The sequence below is a fragment of the Cuculus canorus genome, chromosome 5 (assembly GCF_017976375.1).
Source record: "Cuculus canorus isolate bCucCan1 chromosome 5, bCucCan1.pri, whole genome shotgun sequence".
NCBI lineage: Eukaryota > Metazoa > Chordata > Aves > Cuculiformes > Cuculidae > Cuculus > Cuculus canorus.
In genome coordinates, this window is record NC_071405.1 from 57,893,818 (window position 1) to 57,921,510 (window position 27,693).

General features: G+C 39.2%; 1 protein-coding gene across 24 annotated transcripts in view; it reads right to left on the reverse strand.

Moving 5' to 3' along the window:
* The window catches only part of GPHN (gephyrin), a 289,546-nt gene that overhangs the window by 191,414 nt on the left and 70,439 nt on the right, over window positions 1-27,693 (reverse strand). For all 24 annotated transcript variants that reach the window (XM_054067590.1, XM_054067585.1, XM_054067588.1 and 21 more), the window contains exon 2: window positions 3,952-4,030. In XM_054067590.1, the coding sequence (XP_053923565.1) occupies window positions 3,952-4,030 (79 nt within the window). The remainder of the gene's footprint in view (window positions 1-3,951; window positions 4,031-27,693) is intronic.

Below are 27,693 nucleotides of genomic sequence, written 5' to 3' on the forward strand. Positions count from 1 at the left end.
ATCCTCACATTAAACAAAACTAAAAAAATCAGAGCTCCTCAAGAATTCTTTATCTTCAGTCCTTAAGATTAATAGACAAATTCTAAAGCTCTCACAATTATTTCCCAGAAAGTATCTAGCTCTTCCTTCCAAAGTTGTAAAATAAAATAAGGCAGTGACAAAGACAACTTCTGTCAGACTTCTATCTCCTGTCATGGACAAACAGAATTCAAAGTTCACTCAGGAGTTTCTAGTACAGATCTGTTAAACTTGTGGATTAACATTTTGGTTGTCTTTCTAATGCAATTACTTGGAAGGTAAACAATATTTTTTTCTCTCAACTTCTACAAAAAAGAGAAAGCTTCTGTAGTCCCTAGATATTAAAATAACTTCCCATCTCCTGTCAAAATTTACCTGTTCTTACCTTTTAGATTTATCTACCCCCTCTTAATTGAAATTAGCTAATCCGAAGGAGATATGAAACACAGTTTAAATATGTGATTTTGCCTAGAAAGAAGAAAGATATTTAGAATCTCTTGGATCTTGTTCATCTGAAAGAAGCACTAAAATGTTTCCAAACAAATGTGTATCAGTTGTTATGTGCAGCGGCACCTACTGAATTGCACAGAAAAATTAAAAGCATCCTCTTTTCTTTCGGGACAAATATTTTACAAACTTTATGCCTATAAACGGAGTAGAGCTGAAAAGAACATCTTATAAAGTGATCCTAAGAGCTAATATTTGGGAATGTCTACACATAGAACTTCTGCTTGAAATACACGGAAGTATGCCTAAACCTCTAATAATATGATGGTTCATGCTTCAGAAGTGTATTTGAATAACTTACAGCTACAAGAAATTCAGTAGTAAAGACCCCAGCAGGAGTCTCAGGTGACAGCCATATTGGATTCTATCTAACCTATTTCTCTCCTTAGCACAGATTGGGTATTGAGAGTAGAAAGTAGGGGGAAAAAAAAAGGGTGGTGCTCAGTCTGCTCCTAAGCAAGGAGTCAAATGAAATGATCAATTTTCTATCTTTTCTTAAGCCTTGCTACAGAGCCTCAAAGATCCTGCTTACAAGAGCAGGGCTTTGCTAGCATCTTAAACTGTTCCATTGTATTTCACCTTAGCTGAACATAGTCTGAAGAACATCTGCACCATCCCCTAAAACCAACCAGCCTAGTTCCTCCAACTACACCTGCTGTCTGCAGCTCTGCTGTTTAGGATAATTCACTGAGAGACACCTATAGTCTACTCATGGAGATAAATCTCCTTTGTGGAATGCAAAATCTTAGATACGTTTTATGTGTTACTGGAATGGTAGGCAGGGCTGGACTGAGTGCCTTATCTCAACCAAATCATAGGCTTGGAATATTCATAGCCACATTAAGCTACCTACATAGCAATCAAAGTAAGTTCCATTTGGTTTTTGGTCATATTAATTACGCTGATGCCAAGCTGACAGAATGTATACCTTTTTCATAGAAGAAAAGAAAAAAGAAAGGGGGGAAAAAAAGTTAGCCCTTCCAGCTCTCTACACTTCCACAGGACCAAGCATATGTAGACTGTAATCTGCAGAGCTCTCCCTGACATTCTTAGAAATAGATTCCAGTTTCTTTATAAACTGACATTTGGATTTTTCCCAAATATCCAATCCCATCTGCTATAAATTGAACTTCTTTCTCATCAGCCAGAAAGAAGAATCCTTTTAATAATCTTTTAAATAATGTAGGCGACTCATACTTCCTTTCTTCCACTCTTGTTTTCTAAATTAAGTAACACCTGTCATGCATTGCACTTTCTAAGCACCTTCACCTCTTTCCTTTCTCCTACACACTTCTATATCTTTAAGTTTTGTGTCCAAAACTGTCCACTATACAGCAGAGACATCCCAGAATTCTGAGCAACCTGACCTAGCTGAAGATGTCCCTGCTTCTTGCAGGAGGGTTGGGCTAGATGACCTTTAAAGGTCACTTCCAACTCAAACCATTCTATGATTCTGTGATCAGCTGCAATGAATAAAGAACAATAGTTAACTCTCAAACCACCTTTTCAGTTGAATTTCTAAGCAACTTTTTGTTCAAATTCAACTATCCTGTAATTAACTACAAAATGAGATTTAATTGTAAAGTAGTTGTGTGCTTCCTTCTCCCACAGTCAGTCACTAAATCCTCACTTTGCTTATTTGGTACACTTGGGTTTTTTTCTTAAGTAGCATTTCTGTTTTCATTGACAGAGTAAAATGCATACAAATAGAAAGAGATGCTCAAACTCCTGATTTGAGCAGCAAAGATGAGAGAACCAAAAGCACATCAAGTTTATACAATCCGGACTGCCTAAGCTGGGAAACCTGTTGGGGGAAAAAAGATTCCCCTGATAATTAGACATGCTTGGTATGAACCAAATTAATCAAAAACCCATACAATGCTGTCTTTGTAGAATTTCATTTCAATATAAAGACACGCTTTTAGCCCTCCAGAAAACGCCAGGAAAAAAACAATAACAAAAGAGAAGAAGCTATCTGTGATTAACCTGAGGCAGGCAACCAAGGCAGGAGATACTAATATAGCTTAGAAAACAGTATGAAGTAGCTCACAAGAAATAGACACCATCCAAAATGCATTTCACATGATATATCAAACCATTCTAATCTAAAACCACTTAAACTTTTTTATTATACTAGTCTCTTGGTGCATTATACTGTATTTCTGACTCTGCTGCTAAGTCATCATCTACTACTAACATAAACTAGTGTTAAAAGTATATACTGATTATATATCTATTTATATGCTAATGAACCTAAAATTTCTTGCACTCTCTCTGGTAAACAACTTTACTAGTGTCATGCATTACAAATGCACTGCAAACTTTTAGAGTAACAAAGCCATTCACAGATAAAGCATTAAATTTTTATGTAAATCTGACATTGGTATCTGATATTAGATTACAAAGGAAAGAAACAGTTTGTCCACAGTCAGAGCAACAAATTTTGGCTGAAAAATAAGACCTTTGAAATAGCCTTGACTTCAACACTTAGTAATTATTAAAAATTTACCTATTTCATTCATTCTGTGAATCTCAAGCAACAGTTATATTTATCCCCAAAAATCCCCTGTGACTGAAATAAGGTGTCAAATATACCTTACTTTCCACTACTTGCCAACCAATACTGAAAAATAGGCTCTGCTGGTGTAAAGGCTCATCATCTTAAGACCCACTGTGGAATGCACTATCATTCACGTAGGAAGATGTGAATTTTTCCCTCTCTTTCCCTTCCCGAATAGCAAGTGATACACTCATGCACACGAGCGAGTGTATTAGTATTAAAGATAACTGAAGAGGGGGAGAGTGGGGAACTACAGAAAAAACAAACAACAAGAAGTCTGGATACGATTTCAAGTCTGACTCAGAGCTCATGAGGTTGAATTTTATTTATTTTCCTATTGTATTTAGAGGAAAATACAAGATGAAGACCACTATGTTGCCATAAGATAAAAATTAGATCATCTGCTCACATACTCGAATTAAAACAGGTAGTAGAGAAAGAAATAAATATCAGCTGCATGAAAAAGCTACAATGAAAAAAAGGATTCTACATGTTAAGATAACTGATGAGAACATAATTACCCAGTAATCTCCGAGTTTATATGTAGTTCCTCCTTAAACAGAGGCGTGACTGTGTATACAAACCCTCCACAGAAATACCAGCATGCACAGCCTGTTACCTCTGACAACTGCTCTTGTACCCTTTACCATATGTGCTTATTAGATATTCATGAACAGAAGTAGGTAAAAGACAACATAGTGTTAATAATGTTTGCCTGTATTAAGAACTTACAACTTGGCAAGCATATTACCGCTAAAGCACTCAGTGTACTTCATCATACTACTTCTTTATATAATTACAAAACTACTCACAAGGATATCATGAAGAAGCTTTTCTTTGCTTAGCAATAAGAGCCAGATACTCACAAAGAAGGGTCTTGGACCAGATCTTTAAGGTTTATCCCACTACGATCCTCGGCAAGGTTCCTGAAGCAACTGTCACTCACTAAAAAAAACAGAAATAAAATTAAAACAAAACAAAATAAAACCAGAGAAACAAAAGAAGTTGATTCACTAGAAATGCTTTTTGGTGTTGGGTGTGATTTGAATATTCATGTATAAAGTCTGATTTTCAGTGAGGTTTCACCTAATTTAAACATAAAACCACTCAATGGAAAGTGATAAACACTGTATCATAGATTCTGGGGCAACAATCCGTTTAAGCTGGTGTCCTTACTGCTTCTGCACTGTGCCTACAGGAAGTCTCAAACACAAACACTGGATGTGTAAGTATACACAAATATCCCTACACTTACAGAACCATAGAATCACAGAATCACAAGGTTGGAAAAGACCCATTGGATCGAGTCCAACCATTCCTAACACTCCCTAAACCATGTCCCTCAGCACTTCATCCACCCGTTCCTTAAACACCTCCAGGGAAGGCGACTCGACCACCTCCCTGGGCAGCCTGTTCCAGTGCCCAATGACTCTTACTGTGAAGAATTTTTTTCTGATATCCAACTTGAACCTCCCCTGACGGAGCTTCAGGCCATTCCCTCTTGTCCTGTCCCCTGTCACTTGGGAGAAGAGGCCAGCTCGCTCCTCTCCACAACCTCCTTTCAGGTAGTTGTAGAGAGTAATAAGATCTCCCCTCAGCCTCCTCTTCTCCAGGCTAAACAACCCCAGCTCTCTCAGCCACTCCTCCTAAGACTTGTTCTCCAGCCCCTTCACCAGCTTTGTTGCTCTCCTCTGGACACGCTCCAGAGCCTCAACATCCTTCTTGTGGTGAGGGGCCCAGAACTGAACACAATATTCGAGGTGCGGTCTCACCAGTGCCGAGTACAGAGGGAGAATAACCTCCCTGGACAGCAGAGTCTTTAATCATGCACCGGTCAATATTCCTAACCTAATCAGAAACAGTGAAAGTTGCTATGTATTTAAGTTCACAGTTGCTCATGGATTAGCAAAGATGTTTAATATGAGCAATAGCCAAACCAAACAATTAAGAGCATAAATGTATTCAAACATCTTATAATAAACTTGTAAAGTGCATGTAAAGCAGCTAGTTATTGTAATAATTGAAATTACAACAGAGTAAATTTCACAGAAGTTCAAAGGAGTATTAATGTACTTTCATGACCTTCAGAACACTAAAAAAAAAGAAAGAAAAAAAAGAAAAATATGTGATTTAAACCTGAAACTCCAATTCTGTTCCCTTGCTTAATTCTCTCAGCACACGTACCCCATTCCGAATCATCAACAGAGAAATTTCTCTTAAACAGGGCCACAGTCAATTTGAAAGGTGGAAAAAAAAGTAGTGGCATAAATGCTTTAAAAAAAATCAGCATCAGTTCAAAGGAATTACAGTTATTTCTGGCTGCAGCAAACCTGTGAAGGGCACAAAGGTTGCGATATGGCAAACTCAGTGTAAGGATCAATCTGCCATAACCAGCAAGGTCATCTGCCAGAAAGAAGAGAGCTTATGAAGAAACAAACTATTGCTCACCTTCTGACATAGAACACAGCCTCGTATTTAGTGAAAGAGGATGTGTTTAAAATCATCTGCAAAAGCAAACGTTCCTACTTCTTTCTCTCTAAATGCATGATAGTCTTTTTAATTTACATCTATGAGTATTCATTGTGCATCATAAAAATAAGAAAAATGCAAATCATTCCCACAATACACTGTTTTCACAGATTGCGACACGTGCTGTGACAGACCTACCTAACACACTACAAAACTGCGAAACATTTCTGCTAGCACTCCTTGTGCCAATGCATCTCACAAGCCTGTGAATCTGCTAAGAAAGACAAGTAGTGGAAGAAAGGGTCCCAGAAGAAGGTGCTGGGGTAACTGATGGAACAGATAGCAGCCCCGGCTTTCACACAAAGCCTGACAGCTAACAGTATTTGACAATCACAGCAGTATTTGTCAACTGTTACTAACTTTAGGAGGTTTACCTACTCTGCATCTCAACACTGTAACCATCAGCCGATATCCTAAGCTTCTCTTACCTCCCATCTCTGATAAAGCCTACCTAATAGGATCCCCTAAGCCTGGCAGCATATCACAAGGATCCTCTTGTCTTCCAGGTAACTGCCACCACTCATCAGTTTAAACAGCAGCTACTTGGTAGTGCTAACAAAGTCCAGAATTCCTGGCTTGCTCCTCCTGAGACAATTAATCATTATCTCAATGCTAAACTGAAATCTAACTGTAATGAGATCGCACGACCTACCTACCATGCCAGGGAAAGCTCACCTTGAATCTTCAAAAACTTTCCATTTCCATGGATATCTACTGCACCGAACTCAAGACCCTTGAATTTACGAAGTCTCCAACTCCTGCGCTAACGGAGTAATTCCAAGATCAGCAGACCAGCCAACAAACTACATTCTCGATTTTATGGGGGAAAAGATCCCAGCTACATTGATATTCGAAATCTTATATTTGCCTCTTGTCAAGTTTGGCAAAAAACAGTAAACAGAACATTTTACCTACTGCCTTATCATAAATCTTACACTAGTGATGTACCGACATACCTCCTATGCCAATATATGCCATCATGAATGAAAATGGTAGTCAATAATGTTTAACTACTGACAAATCAAACATTTCTTAAGTATTAAAATTTAACCTAAATACCCTGTATTTTTTCTACTGTCTTCTCCAATCTCATCATCAAAATTCATCACAATTACAATTGAAGAAGCTATTGGGACTGCTTCTAAAACTTTTTAAAAGGGAAAACTAAATATAGCAACATAAAATTATTTAATCAGTAAAACTAGCCATTATGTTTGTATAACTCATGAAATTTGAGACAAAATTATCAAATAAATGTTTAAAATGAAAGCATAGATTTGTCAGAGACCATCTTTGTCTTGTCTCAACATAACTCAAATATTATAGTGCCCTTTATATAAATGGAGTTAAAAACTGCTAACCTTCCCTCATTCCCCCTGCTCCTCTTTTAATGATTATATGAGAGTCAGAACACTGGGAAGCTGCAAATTTGCTGGCAAGCCTCGTCTGAGATTACTGTTCTAGGCTGAATCAGAAAACATAGACGCCTCAGATAAATGCGAATAATTTCAAACAGTTTTAACAACCAAGAACTCCAAAGGTTTTATTAATCATAGAATCACAGAATCATAGAATCACCAGGTTGCAAAGGACCCACTGGATCATCGAGTCCAACCATTCCTAATACTCCCTAAACCATGTCCCTCAGCAGTTCATCGACCTGTTCCTTAAACACCTCCAGGGAAGGTGACTCGACCACCTCCCTGGGCAGTCTGTTCCAGTGCCCAATGACTCTTTCCATGAAAAATTTTTTTCTGATATCCAGCCTGAACCTCCCCTGGTGGAGCTTGAGGCCATTCCCCTTTGTCCTGTCCTCTGTCGCTTGGGAGAAGAGGCCAGCTCCCTCCTCTCCACAACCTCCTTTCAGCTAGCTGTAATACTCACCAAAATACAATTTCTGAAAACTAACATGGGACATTAATTGCCGATTAAATTGCTAGCATTGACAGCAATAGAAGAGCTTCCAGTGAGAGGAAATAATTCAGTAGAATGGGCTGGAATAAAACCTTTTACGGGAAGACTTTGGTGCATTTTACTGACCTGCATACAAGGTCAGCCAGGCTCCCTCACATCCTTGCAAACTCTAGCCCAGGAAATAAAACAAATGTTCAGCAGTGAACATGGAGCGGAAGCATTCAAAGCAGAGTAGGGACTACTTTTCTCATGGCTTAGAAAACCATAAATCAAAATTCTAAGTATTTAAAAAAAAAAATTGTACTGTGATGGAAATACAATTTTAAACAGGACATAGGGTGAAGCTGAGTTTGAAAGTATGGCAGAAAGATCATGTTGATCAATGGTGCTTTAAGGTTTGAGGGAAGAAAAGGCAGAAGAAAACTGCAGCCCAGCCACAAATTGGACTACATACACAAAGACCATGCCTAACTTCTTGTCTTTAAAGCACAACCATGGGAGACTTTTGCACAGGACGTCTATAGAAATGGACTTCCCATGCAGGATTTTATTGTCGTGTTTCAAAATTCATTTATTTTTTTAACACACCTCCCCTAGTTTATAAAAGTTAGTATTTTAACCAATGTTAAGTGTATCATTTATGGAGAGATACAGAATTGTTAGCTTGGCTGCTTCCCTCTACCTGTACACCAAGTGCCTAATCCTCTGATCTGTATTACACCCCCCACATACTTCCTTATACACAGGGAGTATTATAAGAAAAATGTTCCCTAAGACGCATTTGCTCCATGGAGTGCTGTTCAACAGTGACAGTCTATAAGGTACCAGAAATGTTTTTTATGAAATTAAATATTGGCACAAATACCACAGGCATAGACTGAATCCACTCCTGCCACAGAAACATGTCTTCTGAAAAACATCACACTAAGGAGGAATCCCTAAACACCCATGAAACAGTCTGACTTCCAAGTGAGTTGTTACACCTATCAAAAGTCAAGAGGTTTTAGCAATAGTTACAATTCTCCCAACACCTGTCCTATTTTCAGTTCCTGGTTTCTATTCCTGATGTTCTGGTTCTGACCCCTGTCTAGTCTCATGCCCAGAAATGAACGGAGATGGGAAGGAAACAAGGGAATACAGTTCTCACTTGCCAATTACACAACATACAACATTTCATGTAAAAAGGTTGAAATTGGCATTCACACTCTTAACGTGCAAACATACAATCTCCAACAGTTGTGAAGCCTTCCCATTTGTGAACTTCTAAATCCGTCCATATGATTTTTTTCTTTGCTTTCTTTAAGACTTTTAAATGAGACCATACTGAAGGAAAATACATATATTTTCAAAATGAGAAGTAGCAGAGTAGTTCTTCACATCTGAAGGTAAACTAATTTTCTTTTCAAGTGGAGGCAGGGAACAGCCTGTTGTGAACTTTAGCCTCTTCTTGAACGTTCTAAGATTTCAAAACAATATAGCCATTTAAAACTGTCACTTCATCTCTTATCCCACACAGTGTATTCCCAGTAAACAAAAGCCCTGTTTAGATCAAAGCACTTCCAATTCTATAGTAAATAGTCATTTTCATAGCATATGCTTTAGAAAAAAATGGAATTATTATCATTAAAAATGAAGGGCTATCTATAATCTGGTAAAGCAAATTAATAATGTTTATCTCCATAATACCAAAATGAGCTATTCCAGAAAAATGAAAACTACTATTATCTGCCAGATTTCTCTCTTGGTTCTCAAAATCTGGAACTGCCTCTAGGGTAATTGTCGTTACCTGTCGATAAAAACCAACCCAGCAGCAAAATTGCTACACTCCAAAAGACAGTCATTGAAATCTGTGATGTGCTATTGCTTTGAATATACATGGACTATTACAACAGTGAACAGTATCCACCGAAGTACAAGATATCAGTTTCTTACATTTCTGTGTTTTAGTGTTATAAGCTCTAAAGTTCAGTTCATTTTCTCAGGACTTTTTCATCTGTCTGTAGTATTTCTCACAGATTTTCCATAGTAGATATCTCTCCCTTATCCCTCTTTTTATAGGATCATTTATATATCTAGGTTTTCGTACCATATTCCTTCAGCAACTGACAAAAACTTAATATATTTAAAACATTTGGGATGTTACAGAAAGTACCAGTCTGACACAGCACTGTATTCTAGTCTGGTTTTGTTTGCAGTAAAGCACTATTCAAAAGCCTCATTTCAGATTCACGTGGTTCTGTTCCAGGCACTGCATGTGATATAGCAGGATTCAAATGTTTGATTTTTATAGGCTCAATCTTATGCACACAGTAGCAAGCAGCCCCTTTTTACCAAGTGTAATTGTATATACAACCTAACAAACCCTGCTAGCACTTATGTTTTAGGATAGATAACATTTTTTGGTTTTTTTTAATCAGACCTCAAAACATCTCTTTTCCAAAGCCTGTTCTCCTGGAGACACAGAATTCCTGTCCTACAGGCATGCTTTAAAGAAGGCAAAGTAATGGGATAGTATCAGAATGTGAAGACTGATTCTCTTGCTATTAAAATTGTTTTAAGGTATTTTGCCTATTCCAGGAGCAGTAACACCAGAGATAAATATCCTGCCTCTTTTCTCTGCTACCGTCACATTTTTTAAATGACTGCCTGTCAACCAGAAAACATACATAAAACAGATGGCAAATTACAGAGATCTTGTAGCACCTTCACTAGATCTATTACGGAAGACAGCAAATAAATTTTAAGAAGGGCACTTACACTGTTTGCATATCTGCACACAAATTTCTCTGATGTACTTACAGAACACAAAGAACTACTGGTTTGCATGCAAGTTGCAATTGCTTGTACTTGCTAAGAAAATAACGTTGTCTGTGACCAGCAAAAATAATGCAGGCTGGTTTCCTAAGAACCTCTGATCTTTGTTCCCTAAATGCCATTTGCTATCATCATAATAAATCCAGATTCCCTTTGATATCCACACAAGGAAGACAGCTAAAGCTGAATCAAAGCCATAAACGTGATAGCACCGGTTGATATCAAACTGCCTTCTCCTCAGTGGGAGTAATAATCTGAGTCTCCTCTTTGCCTCCCTGCTAATTTTCCCTTAATTATAGATAAATGTATCTTTAAAAATTCTCCTTTTGTTACATTGCAGTTACTTTTCTATTAAAGATAATCTAAAAACCATTTGCGAAATTGCAAGGCATCAATGCATACCAAATTTCAAGTTTCCCTCCCTTTTCATTTCCATTTTAAACTTCATTCTGCTAAAAATGGACATAAGAGAATGGAATAATAAAACAGTAACACTCAGTTTCTGCAGCATCTGGTCAAACACATCACAGTGGAAACAATTTTGAAAAGAATGAGTTAACACACAGTGGTATTTACAGAACACAAATAAACAACAGCCAAGGATTTGCTTAGGTGTGAGCAGCATCAGGAAACAGAAAACATAACATCCCCTGTACAGGTTCACATATTCTAACCTAAGCACTATGCAAAAAAAGCTAACAAAACATTTTATTTAAACGAAGTATTAAAATATCTAAAATAGTCACATTAAGAAATGAGTCTCTCTTTTAGGTGGATTGTATTTTTAATTTTTTTAACTATAAAACTAATTAAATTAGTGAAAAATAAGACTAAAAAGTTCAAAACATTGTGTTGGTGAAATTAAGATGTACAGGATATGTAGTTTCAGTTAATACTTTTCACGTAAGTCCAGATGCAAATTATTTTTTTATCCCATAAGAACAAAGAACTGCATTCCAGAAATAAGTAGGGCCTTTTAAAGACAGTGTTTTATCCTTTCCATTTACAAAACCACTTAACTTCTACCGCCAAAGAACGTATCACGAACAGCAACAGAACCAGAAAAGTGAAAAAGTAGCTGAGAAGGTCCTGATCACATCACTGTTTGGGCCCAGTTTCCCTTTTATCTTTGAAACGTCTGTCAACAGAAATACAGAGGCCAAGGTGCAACTGTTTGAAACAAGTCACAGAACATATCCACTGGTAGGAATGTTTTTTTGTAAGCAGTAATGTGAAAGTCTGATAGGGAAACAAAGGAAGACAAAGGCTGCTTCTGCAAGCTATCAGACGAAGCCTGTTGATGAAAGAAAGCACACTGCTGAGGATTAACCTGTTTGAAATAAAAAAGCAAATCAGTAACCTCAAATTATTTAATAAAATTTATTCCAAGTGGGCATTCAAAGCTAGTCATAGCACCAAAACTAGCTGTAGTTTCAATTCATGTATTATAATTCATTTCCAAACAGATATTCTCAGCAGACAAGAGCAAAAACACATATATTTTATTCCATTTACTCGAATTCAACAAAATCCCATGAATAGCCTCTTTCTTACATATGCAGCAAGAACATTTACATGCATTCTCTGGCACGACAGTAACCACCTGTATGATGTATTTGTCCCTATTTTCTCTGACCACGTGAAGGTTGACACAGCAGACAACATCAACCACAACGTCACAGATTTTAAAGACAGGACTGCAGTGATTAGTTTGAATTCCTGTATACATCCACCCCACACATCTGATGAACGTTTGTCATCTGCTTTGGTTTTCACATAATTTTTGTCATAAATACAGGGAAATTCTGAGTATACTTTTTCAAGACAACAAAATCTAACATCCACCTTTAAGAACGTCTCACAGCAAGCTCTTCAAACTGTGCTTCACTGGATCTCAGAATAAAGCAAGTTTCTTGCCTTTTTTTTCCCTTCAGATGCAATGCTATGAAGTGCAAGGATGGTATCCTCAAATATCAACAAACTACTATAACAAATGATCTAATATACTGGTAAAACAGGAGAAGAGAAAAGTTCAGGCAACCCAGTGAAAAATGGAGTGTTCATAAACCAGCAATACAATTTAGACATGTGAACCTATGATTTTTTTCCAGAAAACACAGGGAAGCAGTAATGCTACCTGAAAGACAGATGTAAAGGAGGGCTATTCCAATAATCAAGTAAGAGATCTTAGAGGAGATGAAAAGAGGAGGGTTTTTTATTAGCTTATCAAAAACAAAGCATTATACGGTTCCTGCCGGTGTGTTTATATAAATACACCAGCAAAGTAAGCATCAAAGGGAGAAGAAATGAAGAATAGTGTTGCACAAGAAAAATAACTGTGAGAAAATCCTAAGAAATAAAGAACAAATTTTCCAAGAGCTAGAGGGGTGAAACCTCACAAGTAATCTTCCTGTAAGAATAGTGAGGGTAAGGAAAGTGCACAAAATGGTTTTCAACAGATTTAGGAATCGATTAAATGCCAGAAGAATTGTTCTTGAACACAAGAGGCCACTTGGGCCACAGTTGCTAATGCTGTAAAATTCATGTTAGAGCTTCTCTGAAGGCTAAACTGAACTTCTGAACTTCTAAACCCCCCAAGGTTTCTCATATTTTATAACAGTAATTAAATAACCCATTTTTTCTGTGTAGCCATTAGTCTAGTGGGTTATGCCTATTTCAAATGATTTATCATTTAAATTTTACAGTATTTGTGTGGCCTTAGGCTACAAATTCTGTACTGGGGTTTAATCTACTATTCTAACAAGCTTGAGTTTCAACCCAATCACACTGTCACTATGATCACTTTAGTGATCAGGCAAACTTCAGAAGAAAAGCATCAAACCATTAAAGACGTTCAAATCTTTGGAGATGCAGCATTACCAATACTAATTGTTCGTACCCAGTAAAAAAAAAAAAAAAACAAATTGCATAAAGCTGCAAATACTAAATGCTTGATGGAACAGTTCCTTAGGATTCTTGTTACTTTCATGGGAAATAAGTAAGTTTGGATTTGGGTTGGGTTTGGTTTGGTTTTTTTTTTTAATGAATATTTCCAATATGTTTTTGTTGTCTCTCCTTTCAATGTAAAACCTGTGGTCTGGGAAGGAAGAAGACAGAAGGTAAGCACATCTAAGAGAGGGGAAGAGAAGACTTAAAACAACAACAACAACAAAACCAACAATAATAGTAATAGTAAAGGCTAACTACTTTTGAAGAGTAATACCTCCTTTTTAGGCTTTTCTGAAATTATTAGTTCTATTACAGGTCAGAATAGCTGTACTTAGAGCAGATGCTGAGAACCATTCCTTTAAAAGGTAGCCGTTACAGGGAGGTCTTGACTTCCAGCTTTGCTCATTTAGTGGATATCAGGGTTATTTCCATCACTACAAAAAATAATATTCTTATCCCTAATCTTAGTTTCCTTGTATGTTATTTAGTTCAGGAAAACAGCATGTTTAGTTTCGAAGACCACAACACCTGAAACAACATAGAGCATCTTATACAAGCCCAGTTTAACTGTTTGGAAGGATTCTTGGTTGCAGTGTACACTAATCAAGTCCACACCTCAGCCAGATGCTCTTCTAAATACGACAACTATTCCTATGCCAGATGCTAACACATTATGGACCTGTGAGCCCAGGTTTGCATCACCAATTAATGACAGGATTTTAGAAACCATACTTCCCATTATGGCATGCAGCAACACCCCTCTTTGCATCGCTGCACAGCTAAAGGCTTACAGAACCGCTGATCTTTAGATATCCCTCCAGGACCGACCCACAGGCCCCGGGGCCTCAGCATACTCTCCTGCTTCTGCTCATGTCTCAGACAGTCCCAGACTTTAGAAATCGGGTGACTTGTCATCCTTAACGAACTTGAGGTATTTTCTGCACAGTCAACACAGTCTGGCAAACTCTGTTAAATCACCTCAAAAAAACCACAGTGAAGAAAGACAGTTACTTTGTTCGCTGCTATTCAGGCCATTGTCCAGCACCTGAAGTACCTAAAACTCTAATGTAGCAGAAGGCGACAACTCCAAACTTGAGGATTTCCCTAGTTATTGTATCTATGGTTTCAGAAAATGCCTCCCCTGGATCTAGACCTACACCCATGCGATATAGGACTTCCAAAGTAGGACAGAATGAATTTTAGGTTACAGGAAGGCATGAAGGAAACACAAAGACAAGACACAGAGCTGGAGGAGATCAGAATCAGACCACAAAGCCAGATGTCTTACTGAGTACTTTGGGTTGATCTTCTGAGTGTATGCGAAAGCACATAAAGCTCATCCATAGTACTGGACCAGCGGAGTGACACAAACTGAGATTAAAATTCGGTTGTAGCTATCTGCTTTACTGGGTATAAGGATGCCTGTTCATGCAAAGGAATCTTTAAATTATTGTCTTTAATCTTTAGCAAATTTAATCTTTAAACAAATTAGTATAATTTAATAATGTCAGAACACTCACATATTTTATATAAATACATAACCACCAAAACAGGATTTAGCTATTTTACGTTAACTACTTTTACTCAAATTTAGTTTTTATGAAGTAAATTATGTCCATATGTTTACCAAATTCACTGAATGTGAGTTCTTGATAGTTTATGACAGATTTCTTTATGCAAGTGGGAGAAACAACTCAATTCAGCAAGGCCCTCCATCATAATGCTAAAACTTCCATTTTGTAAAAACGCAAGTAGACTAATCCTCACAACAGGACAAATCCTCTTTTTCCAAAAATAAGTATTTTCTTTGGATATTTTTTCTGTCCTAGAACTCTTAAGCCTTCATAAAACAAGCTGCAGTACAAAATAAAGTGTTTTTATTTCAAAACAGTGTAAGGAGAAATTTTCAATACTAACTAGAAAAAAATAAATAAAACCAGTAGTGGAATTGGTCAAGAAATTACAACTGCATTAAGATAAATCCAACAACTTGTTTAAAAAGCTACTATCATCATACACTTTTCTTTCTACAACCAGCTTTCCATTATCAAAAGTAAAAGAATACTTCGGACAATGGAGGAAAAAGCCTCTGCAGACAGTTGTTACTGAGTACGCAGTGCAACACACCAAACAACACAGCCCATTTGCGTTCACTGGGCACAACCCACAGTATCGCACACTGTTTCTGTTAAGTTTTACTTTGAACTGATGAGCCCTGCTAAATCTAGACCATAAGGCAGTGACACCAGAATACGACCACCAGCGCCAGCTTGGATACAGCAGAGCAGGACTAGCAGTGAAGACATATTAAATCCTGATCAACCTTCATTTACTTTATACACTCTAATATCACTAGATAAGCTTAGGTCAGAAAACGCCAAGACAGACACACCTAAGCTAACTTTAGATGGTGTTAACTCAGCAGTGGCAGGGTTTATTAGCTCAGATTTGCAGCAACATAAAGGCATCTAAAGTAGTCTCAAGCTCTCAGAAGGAATATAGCTACATTAACACAAAGCTGATCTAGTCATGTCATTTCAGATTTTTGCTGGCTTCCCAGGGCTCTGCAGTTATTACAAGAGGTGGGAAATTGCGTTTCTTCACGATGATCTGGAAATGTACCACACACAGGTCTGCAGAACTCTGTACCACCATTCTGGATCCCGCTACATCCATCCCTGAACTGCTGATAACTAATCCTACAGAGGGAATGCAGGATTTTCAACATTGTTCACAGTTATTTCACTTCCATTTCTGCTCATGGCAGTGCTGAAGATTTCGGAGGGGCAGGTGCCACAGAAGGAGAGAGTATCTGATCAGAAAACCTCTATCTTATGAAACAGAGAACTCTAAAAGAAACAAAGATTTATTCCTTACCCCCAACCTGCTACCCAAAGAAAATGCAAAAATTTTAACTTTTTCCCAATGTTTAGTTTATTCTAACATTACGTGCCTAAACTGTCTCTTCTACACAGCTCTGAAGCTGACCATTTTTCACTGAACTGGTACCTAGAACTGACACTGACCCCTGTGTTTCTACACGTCTGCTCCTAATGATTATGAATAAACTTTGAAAATGTGAACCAATGTCTCTTGTCATTTCTCCCAAATGTGAGGAACCTGAAAAAGTTTTAAATAGTTGGAACTGAGCCACTTACCTCAGTGAGCTGTGAGAAACCTAAAAATCAGTTAAAACCTCAGTGTTTATAGTTTAACCACCCATCACTCACTCATTCAATTATTACAATCACAATCTCAAATAATTCCAGAGTACTAGAAGTCATGCTCCATGTATCACTCAAAACATAAAACCTGACATATAATAAATAATAATTTGGAGGCTAAAAAATAAGAAAATATAACAGGAGAAGGCTTTACAATTGTGTACCTTTGTTTATAATTACTTACTGAGCTACAGCTTCGAAGACCCTCTATGGAGTCTTGATTTCCAGTCCTTGATTCCAGGTTCTGATAACAGGGTGAAAATCTAAGGCTTTTTTCAGTTTACTCTCCATTCCCTTTCTGGTATCTCGCTGTATTCTTACAATCAGATATTTTAAAACAACAATTTTAACAAACAAATCATGAACCGCATAAAAAACATTTTTAGTTGAAAATTGGCTTACTTTCACTGTAAGTCTTCAGCCCAGTGTGTGATACAGTCAATAAGAGTGCCTTCTAGCCATGTACAACCCTCATCTCACAAGAGGCCAGAGAGCTGCAGTACAATGTTTCTTCCTATCAATGATCCTCCCTGCATTTAAAGATGTTCACTCCTAATTTTGTATTTTGTACTGTGGTTTCAAGCTACTGTATTCAAGCCGTGCTCAAAACTGTGTTCCTTATTAGTTACAATGAAATCAGAATTACTAACGAGAGAAGTAGCCTAGATTATTTCTACTGTTTGTTTGAGCTACCTAAATGTGACTTTCATCATAATGATGTCGCTCATTTACCTAACTGACTTTGCCTCCTTTCAGGGCCTCATAGTCATTTTTATTACTAAACACCTTTGCAAGGCACAAATGTCATCATCGTACTGCTGTCCCTTTGTGATGTGAATAAACACAACATCTATTTTTCCCTTGAACAGAAAAAATTATATCCTCTGGAGATAATCTTGTCACATTGATATTTGACTGTTTACTCTTAACCATTAAGTCCCCTCTCTTGGCCGACTCCCAGTCTTTAACAATATCTAACTCTAGAGCTACAGCAAGAAACAAAATGGGAGAAGTCTTTAAAACCTACACAGCCTGTCATCTCTCATATGTTTGCTTGTACAGGCAAGGAATCAAACGAATCAATCAGCTGTCAGGACTGTACCAAGGCATTCTGGAATCTGTAGAATGACACCTCATATAAACACTTGCTCCACTCCATTTAAATTTCTTGCAGCTCAAAAGAAACCCAGCAGTCGCCACATTTGTAACATGGCAACACTGAGCATCCTGCCAAGGGTTCCCCCTCATCCAGCCAAGACAACGGTACTGGAAATGAGACAGAACAACAGCAGAATGTTGAGAGGTTCCCGTTGACAGAGCCCGCAGAGACAGTATTCCCTGGCAATCACAGACACCTCCTGACTCACTGGGTTTTGGTGTTTCTGCCTGCTGGCATGCTACAGTACTTGGCATTACAGGCTCTGACACACATTTTCAAGCTCTGTTTGTGTGACTGTCTCACTTAGGAAGGCTAAATAGGTTTAGCCAAGAACAATGTGCTCTTGTGGCCCTCCTGAAACTCCAAGTCATAGATGTATACTAGATTTTCTTATTTGCTCCAAGTCCTCCCCGCTTGATCATCAATAAGGAGGAGAATGATAGGATGATTAATATTATTACTGTTATTATTTACTGCACCGTTAGCAATCCTCATGGTTCACAAATGGCCAACAAAAATAGACGTACATGCCACTGAAAAGTTTGGTGTCTCTTCTGTCATTATAGAATGACTTTTGTCCTTTCTGTGGCCTTTGAGCTGTGGTGTTTTAAACCAGCCGTATGAAGATTATAAAGATGGGAATGGATACCAATGCTATTTTAATTGGGAAAGAGGAAACACTTGGCTGACAAACTTCTTTTTTTTTTACAGTGTATTCCAAGATCTGTAATATTAATAAATTCTCTTTTAAATGTGCTGTTGAGCAGATGGGAAATAGAACACATCACACAATTCATTAGTTCATTCTAGAACTCCTCTTCTTGAAGTGAGTATTATGAAATAAAAGAAAAGTCTTAGAAGGTATAGATATACACGTCTGGTATGCACATTTCCTGAACTCCACTATTGACTTCTGTGTATTCACAGATTATAAACTGGTGGGATCACATCCTGAGCTCTAAAGGACAAGAGAAGACACAGACACAGGTTAAGAGCCCTGGATCAAAAGGATCTGGCATCCTCCCCCCTCTAAGGTTGTACATGAGGGCTCAAAAGGAGGTACTGAGTGGACATGTGTCCACTGACAGGGCAGAAAATCAACCCCCTTGCTGCCCACACCACCTCAGGTGTCGTTCCACAACAGATTTGAGGCTCTCAATGTGGAGGACAGACCAGAGGAAAACATGAAGGAAGATGCACCCACATCAGAGCAGGGGCAGAGACCGAAATGGCATGAACGCTCCATTGCCACAACTGCCACAAGGACAGATAGGAGCGTCACAGTTGTAGGAGACTCTCTGTTGAAGGGGACAGAGGGTCTGCTATGTCGATCAGACCCCACTCACAGCAAAGTCTGCTGCCTCCCAGGTGCCCGGGTAAGGGATGTGGCCAGGAAACTTCCCAACCTGGTGAGAACAACTATCGCCCATTACTGCTGCTCCATCTGGAGAGGACAAAGCAGCAGTAAGAAGCCCAAGGGGGATTAAAAGAGATTTTAGGGCCTTGGGACAGCTACTGAGGGAATAAGGGGCCCAGGTGATTTTTTCTTTCCTCCTTCCAATTACAGGTGGTGACATAGCACAGCTCGGACACATCCAGACAATTAATACATGGCTCCGTGGCTGGTGTCACCGCAATAACTTTGGGGCTTTTGATAATGGGATGGCCTACACAGCACCAGGATTACAGGCCTCAGATGGGAGCCACCTTTTCTCAGAGGGGAAGGAGAGTCTGCCCAGGAGCTTGCAAGGCTTCTAGACAGGTCTTTAAACTAGATATGAAGCGGAAGGGGGATAACATCAAGCTAGCCCTTAACAAGAGGTGGGAGGATGGGTGTCAGGTGTTAGGGAGAAGACCTCTCTAATACACCTTATAGGTAATAAAGGGTCCACTGGGAACGTGATGCAACCAGCAGCCCAGCTGAAGTGCCTTTACACTAACACACGAAGCTTGGGGAACAAGCAGGAAGAGATGGAAGCCACCATGCTACTAGAAAGCTATGATCTAGTTGCCATCACGGAAATGTGGTGGGACGAATCCCATGACTGCAATGTGGCTATCAATGGCTACAGGCTGTTCAGAAGGGACAGACCAGGAAGGAGGGGTGGAGGCATTGCCCTCTATCTCAGGAAAGGGATAGAATGTGAAGAGCTGTCATTGAAGAATAGCCATGAACACGTTGAAAGCTTGTGGGTGAAAATCAAAGATGGAAGAACCAACAGGAACCTAGTAGTTGGTGTATACTACAGGCCACCCAATGAAAGAGAGACAACCAATGAAGTCTTCTTCCTCCAGCTACAGGAGGCTTCATGCTCGCAAGCTCTCATCCTGCTCAGGGACTTCAGCCACCCAGACATATGCTGGAAAAGTAGCACGGCAAGCTGTAGGCAATCCAGGAGACTCCTGGAGTGCATTGAGAATAATTTCTTAGTCCAGCAGATAGAGACCCCCCACCCGAGGAGAACCAATACTGGACCTTATGGTCACCAATACAAGCGAACTCATCAGTGACATTAGGATCAGAGGCAGCCTGGGCTGCAGTGATCACGCACTGGTGGAGTTTAAGGTCCAGAGGGATATGGGAAACGCGAGGAGTATAGTTAGGACACTATATTTCAGGAAAGCAGACTTCCAGTTCTTCAAGGAGTTACTCAGTAGGACCCTCTGGGACAAAGTCCTCCAAGACAAGACAGTGGAACAGAGCTAGCAAATATTTAAGGAAGCTTTCCATAAAGTCTAAGAGTGCTCAGTCCTCGTATATAGAAAATCGGGCAGGGAAGGGAAGAGGCTGGCATGGCTGAGTCAAGACCTGCTGGTTAAACTAAAGAAGAAGAGAGAACTGCACAGGCAGTGCAAGCAGGGACAGGAAACCTGGGACGCATATAGAGACGCTGCCCGGTTGGGTAGGGATGAAGTCAGGAAGGCCTAGGTGCAGCTGGAGCTGAACCTGGCAAGGGAAATAAAGACCAATAAGGAGGGCTTTTAAAGGTACATCAAAGAAAAGAGAAAGATCAAAGGGAACATTCTCCTACTGATGGTTGGAAATGGTGATCACATATCAACAGATGGGGAAAAGGCTGAGGTACTTAACATTTTTGCGTCAGTCTTCACTGATAACTGCTCCCCTCGCCCCTCCTGGGTCATGGGACAGCTAGATGGTGGCTTGGGGGGTAGACCCCCTCCCACAGTAGAGGAGGATTAGCTTGGCGAACACCTGAGGAACCTAAACATACACAAGTCTATGGGACCTGATGAGATGCATCCCAGAGTCCTGAGGGCATTGGCAGATGTGGTTGCCAAGCTACTCCCCATGATATTTGAAAAGTCATGGCAATCAGGAGAAGTCCCTGGTGACTGGAAGAAGAGTAATGTGCCCATTTTTAAAGAGGGTAGAAAAGACGACCATGAGAACTACCAACCTGTCAGCCTCACCTCTGTGCCTGGGAAGATCATGGAACAGATCCTCCTAGAAGCTATGCTAAAGCACATGGAGGACAGGGAGGTGATTTGAGACAGCCAGCATGGCTCCACCAGGGGCAAGTCCTGTCTGACCAACCTAGTGGCTTTCTATGACGGTATAACCACAGCAGTAGACACTGGTAAACGGATGGATGTGATCTATCTAGACTTCTGTAAAGCCTCTGACATGGTCACCCACAACATCCTTTTATCTAAATTGGAGAGATAAGGATTTGATGGGTGGACAGTGCGGTGCATAAGAAACTGGTTGGATGGTCATATTCAAAGAGTAGTAGTCAATGGCTCCATGTCCAGATGGAGATCTGTGACAAGTGGTGTCCCTCAAGGGTCCGTACTGGGACCAGTGCTGTTCAATATCTTTATCAATGATATTGACAGCGAGATTGAGTGCACCCTCAGCAAGGCTGCAGATGACACCAAGCTGAGTGGTGCAGTCGCCACATCGGAAGGATGGCATGTCATCCAGAGAGACATGGACAGACTGGAGAAGTGGGCCTGCGAGAACCTCATGAGGTTCAAAATGCCAAGTGCAAGGTCCTACACCTGGGTCGGGGCAAGCCCCATTTTCAGTACACGACAGGGAGTGATGTGATTGAGAGCAGCCCTGCAGAGAAGGACTTGGGGGTGCAGGTCAATGAGACACTCAACATGAGCCGGCAATGTGTGCTTGCAGCCCAGAAGGCCGACCGTGTCCTGGGCTGCATCAAAAGAAGCGTGGCCAGCAGGTCGAGGGAAGTGATTCTGCCCCTCTATTCCTCTCTTGTGAGACGCCATCTGGAGTATTGTGTCCAGTTCTGGAATCCTCAGCATAAGAAGGATACGGAGCTGTTGGAATGGGTCCAGAGGAGGGCTACAAAGATGGTCGGAGGGCTGCAGAACCTTCCCTACGAGGACAGGCTGAGAGAGTTGGGCTTGTTCAGCCTGCAGAACAGAAGGCTCAGAGGAGATCTTATAGCGACCTTCCAGTACTTGAAAGGGGCCCACAAGAAATAGCTGGGGAGGGGCTATTTCCCTAGTCCCCAAAGGCTTGTGGGGACAGGACGAGGCAGAATGGGTATAAACTGGAGAGGGGCAGATTTAGACTAGACATAAGGAAGAATTTCTTCACCATGAGAGTGGTGAGACACTGGAACAGGTTGCCAAGGGAGGTTGTGGATGCCAGGTTGGATGGGGCTTTGGGCAGCCTGATTTGGTGGGATGGAACTAGATGATCTTTAAGGTTCCTTCCAACCCTAACCATACTATGATTCTATATTAAGAAATCGTAATAGATATTGTGAATCCACAGTGCTGAATTTTTGCAAATTACTCTCGTTCATTAAGTGACAATTAATACTTCTCATCGTTGGGGACATAAAAAATTTTCTGTACTGCTGACAGCAGAAATCCTAAAATTGTGACTATACCTCACATTTATGAATAAATCTTAATTAAACTTTTTCCACAAAATATTGACTTTTCCAAATACAGACTCTTGTATTCTACCCTTTTTTCTTTAAATCTATATTATATACATACATATCAACTACATATAAAAATTGTATATATGTATAAATGCCATATATCTGCATATATAAGGTATATTTTAATATATATACATAAATTTTACATATATATATATATATATATATATATATAAACTAATTTTGTACAAACACTGGAAAAGGCTGCCCAACAGGGTTGTGGAGTGTTCATCTTTGGTGATGTTCAAGACTCTGGAGGTGTCCCTGCACAAGGCGATCTTATACTTGCTTTGTTCAGGGAACCGGCCTGGCTGCACTTCACAGCTCCACTTCCAACCTAAATTATTCTGAGATTCTATAAAAAGGCTTCTGTTTCACATTTTAAATTTTTATTTGCTGTGGGCTTAATATAAAAACAGAGGGAAAAAAGGCTATTAACATTAGATGCCACTAACATCAGTGACTTCTAAATAAATTTTGTAAGAGAAGCAGTGAGCTGAGAACTCACAAGAATGTCCCATTAAAATAATTTGTAAGACATGCCTTGCGTTTAGAACTGCCAGCAGAAGAACTACCTTCCTTTCAGAGTTGCTGGGTTTAGGCAACCATCACATTTTACAGTGCTGCAGTGTCGCAAACTAAGTAGGAAGGCCCACAGAATGCAAATAGGGAAATATTGCCAGGTGTTAAAGTCAGGTGAATGATAAACTGCCAAATAAATTAAAATGCTATAAATAACAGTGCTTTTATCAGAATACCTAAGAACACATCCTTAATGTACTTTGCCACAAATGGGATGCTATAACATTATTTTCTGAAGCATCTTAGTCATTAAACCCATTTAAAATAATTACCGATGAAAAATACTTGTATAGAGCGACAGAAAATTCAAAATTGTTGAGAATTCCCCGGAGACTACATTGCCCACCACTGGAAAGACTTTCAAACACCAAGAGATTTACAGTTTTCAGAATTTTCCACTGAAAAAGTAATCGAGAATCTCAATAAGAAATTGAGTGACTCCTTTCTTGAACATTCCCTATTTATTATGCAAGCCCTTATTTTCTTTTTTTCCATTTCGTATAACCTACTGCATTTTCTCCTTAACATTTTAAGCATTACAAAGAAATCTATGGAGAGAAAAGAAACTGGTATATGTAAGTTTAATTTGAAGCTTCTTATTTCTCATTGCCACTGCCCTGGAGGCCCTGTCTTCAGCCTACCTGTTCAGTTTTGTGTCCTGCCCTTAATGCAAGGGCAGCAAAAAACCATCAGCATAAGCAGGACAGCATCACTCCTCAGAGGGGCACGGCGGGGCTCAGCGATAGAATGCCCTCCTCTGAAGAGGCAGAGTCACGGTGGGAAATGTTTTAAAGGTGTATCTAAGTTCTTCCTGTACAGAAGACAACCTTCTGTTATTGCTTAACTTGCAAAGATGTTAAAAATATTTGAAATTATTTCTGTTGTGAAAAAACGGCACTTCATGGCACTACTAACATCTCACCAGGCAGAATGATAGAATTTCTGCTCTTCCCAATGCGGAACAATTTTAAATACATCCCAGTCAGCTACTAATACTGCCACGATGAGGGGTTTTTCACCACAAAAATGTCAAAAACACACGTGCATCATATCACTTTGAGATCTATATCCTGATGTGATTTGTGTTTTCTTATGAGGCCTATTTGCAACACCCTAAACTGGAAGAGGGGCTCAGGTTTCTCTGCTTTGAAGTCAGTGAGGCACTGGGTGCTTATCAGTAGGGTTATAAGCTGATACATACAGTCTGAGTTGATGAAGCACAAAGAGAAAACAGCACTGCATTGAGAACGCACCAATGTCTAGAATCAAAAAAGATAATGAAAGACTCGTATTGAGAGGGTGATGGGCTACAACAATCTCAGCTGAGCTTTTCCTCCTTTCTCACCAGGAAAGGTTTGTTTGTTCGTTTTTTCAATCACGCAAGAGCAGAGGGAAAATTGTATCAATTCTGAAGTTTGCAGGTTCTTAAAAACAATACCATGGTGGCTCACACAGATGACATATTTTGGCAATACCCCATTTCCAGCAGTAGATAGCACAAGACAATGGAGAAAAAGGTGTACAATGAGGCTTCAAAACAATCTGCCCCATGTAGAAACTGTATTTCAGTTTCTACTAGTCAAGTACGATCCTAATTGAATCATTTTTAAGTCTTCTGACACCTTCTTAGAATCAGCTAAAAGTTTTTAATATTTCAAGGTTACATACTAATATCAAAGTTCTCTTCAAATTTTGCCAGATTCCAGAATATCCATGCAGAGGAACTGCCTCATTGCTCTACAGGCCACCTCACACCCAATTATCTAATGATGCCACTCAGCAAGGACAGTATCAGGTAATCCAGGCACCTGGCAGAGAGGGCTCAGGGAACAAAGAAGCTGGGCAAGATGACCTCCAGAAGTTCTCTTCCAGCCTCGGACTTTCTGTGACTCTGTACACAGCACCTCCTGCTGCCAGTTATTCTGGCTGACACAGTTTTTAGGATGTGCTTGTAAACAAGATGCTGTTTTCAGTACCAACTTTCTGAATGGATTCATGAGCGCCAACTCCTCTGCAAAATTTCTGTAATGCAGTTATACTTTTGAGCAACTAAATTCTTCCTCCTTTCTCTTTTGGTCTTGAAAGGTTTGAAATCTGAACAACTTCATATTTCTTCCCCAAGTTAGCTCTTACAACTGGGGGGGGGGTGTGTGTGTGCAGAAATGAAAGAGGAAGCGAAAGGAAAAAAAACACACATAGCAATGGTGCAGAATACTGATTTTGTCTTTCCCTCAAATGCTAGGCTAAATTTGGGCTTTCTCCTCTAGTATTATGGAATACAGGTCTGAGAAAAACAAAGAAAATAGTAATTAAAAAAGACCCCAAACCTAAACTACAAAGATGCGTGCAGACAAACTGAATCCTTTTAATACACCTAGATACCCCATAGAGGCAAACCCCGTTAAACTTAGTCAGAAAATGTTTCCAAGTAACTTAAGAAGAAAAAACCAAAACTCAAGGTTTTAGTTAAAACTATCCACATACTCACTATTAAACAGCTAAAGCCCACATCTGAAATTTCATCAGTTCACTTAGAAAAGTTGTGCTCCTCCAAAGGATTGTTCCATGAGTATGGAGCACGTAAACAACTACATTTTAAAAGCGTAAACATTTCAAAATTTTAAAAGTGCATAAGACTTTGAGCATTCCTGTGACAGACGAACTCTGCCAGACGTACATACTAAAACACAACATTTTTAAAACTCTTCACTAAAGATGGGTGCTTTTGCCTACAGAAATTACTTAAATGCTGCAAATCTATCTCCCAGGGCCCATGTCCCTTTTTGCCTTTCCTCAGGTTTCCTTCCAAGCACTGTTTGTTTAACCTGATGACACACTTCAAGTCAATTTTACAAAATTAGAGATGTCAAAGCTATTAAGACGTTGTAGAACATTAGAGACATCAAAGCTAGTAAGTTAGAAAGTATGGGAAAATCAATGCTTGGAGAGAGAAAAGGCAAATTAATGCCCTTATGAAGATAAGGCTCTTAACAATTCTAGTGCATCAGCAGCCAGTCAGTCAATCAAGCAACACACACATAGCCTTGAGTCATTATGAACATAGGATGAATCTGGAATTACCTACTGTGCGACTGTGTAGTATCACTTTTCAGTTTGCTACTGTATTTATAATTTAGTGTTTGATTAGCTTCAAATGAAGCAGTACTTAGAACAATGCAGAACAACTAAGCACAAGGAACACAGAAAAACAGGAATTGTTTCTCATGTTCAATATCCCAAAACATGTTGGCATAATTATGAACGCCAATGCTGGTGTTAAACTATTTAATGTATGAATATTCGGTAATGTATTTAAAAGATCTGTCTAAAATAGGTTTCATTCAAAGGGAAGTTAAAATGTATTATGGATAATAAGGAGAATTCTAAACTAAGAGACAAGCAGTGCTATTTTGGGAAGTGAACAGATGGCTACAGAAGAGCAGCCCCAGAAATCAAGAACAATACAGGGAGTCAGAGCGGGGGGCTGGGATGCGGTACAACTGGAGAACTCGCTTTTCTTATTTTGCTGCAAACAGTCTCTGATAAGCTCAAGATACTACAAATCTACAACAGAAAAGACGTGAATTACTTTTCCAGTTACGTTAGTGATTTGCAAAACAGTTTTGGCTATTTTGTCCCTGCTATGTACACACAAGAATTCATATGCAGTCACTGAGAAAAACGTCAAATCTCACTACCTCGCAAAACCTCATGCTTTTTCTATGATGCCAGAAATAAGAGGAAAACTAAAAACTAAGGTTCAAATGTAGATTATTTACTTTAAAACATTTCTATACAAATAGTTATATTACAAACTTCTAAAGAATGTGATAAAGACAAAATAGTAACTACAAGCTTCTTAAAGAATACCAAATTTTTGGCCCACCTTCACATCTGTAAATATAGACCTTTAAAATTTGTAAAAGCTAGAAAAATCAATGAGATGTGCAAAAATCATATCTCAACAATCTCATTTCACATGTGCAAAAAAAAAAAAAAAAGGCAGTACTTTCTCTTCCTTCCAAATATGAGATGCAGCTTTAAAGTAGAAGACATCTCAACGGATTTTATTTAAAATCTTATTAATGCAGTTTTACATTTCCTAGGAAAGGTCAACAATCTGTGTTAGTTTGTGAGGGTTATTACTCTAACATTAACAATAATGTCTTCGTTCACACCCGTAAAATGGAAACAAGGCGTATTTTAACAGCTGTATTAGGATGAAGAAAATTCTTATCCAAAACCAGTAGGACTTGGCTTCAGAGACAAGTTTGATGGCTTATTTCTTCAGCCTGTCAGGGTCCCTCTGGATGACAGCACAAGTCTGTAACGCATCAGGCATCCATCCCAGTTTTGTCTCACCTGCAAACATGCTGCCATAATCCAGATCATTAATGAAGATGTTAAACAGGACTGGACCCAGTACTGACCCCGGGGGTAGACCACTGATTATTTGCCTCGAAACAGACTTCACTACTGCACTCCAGACTCAGC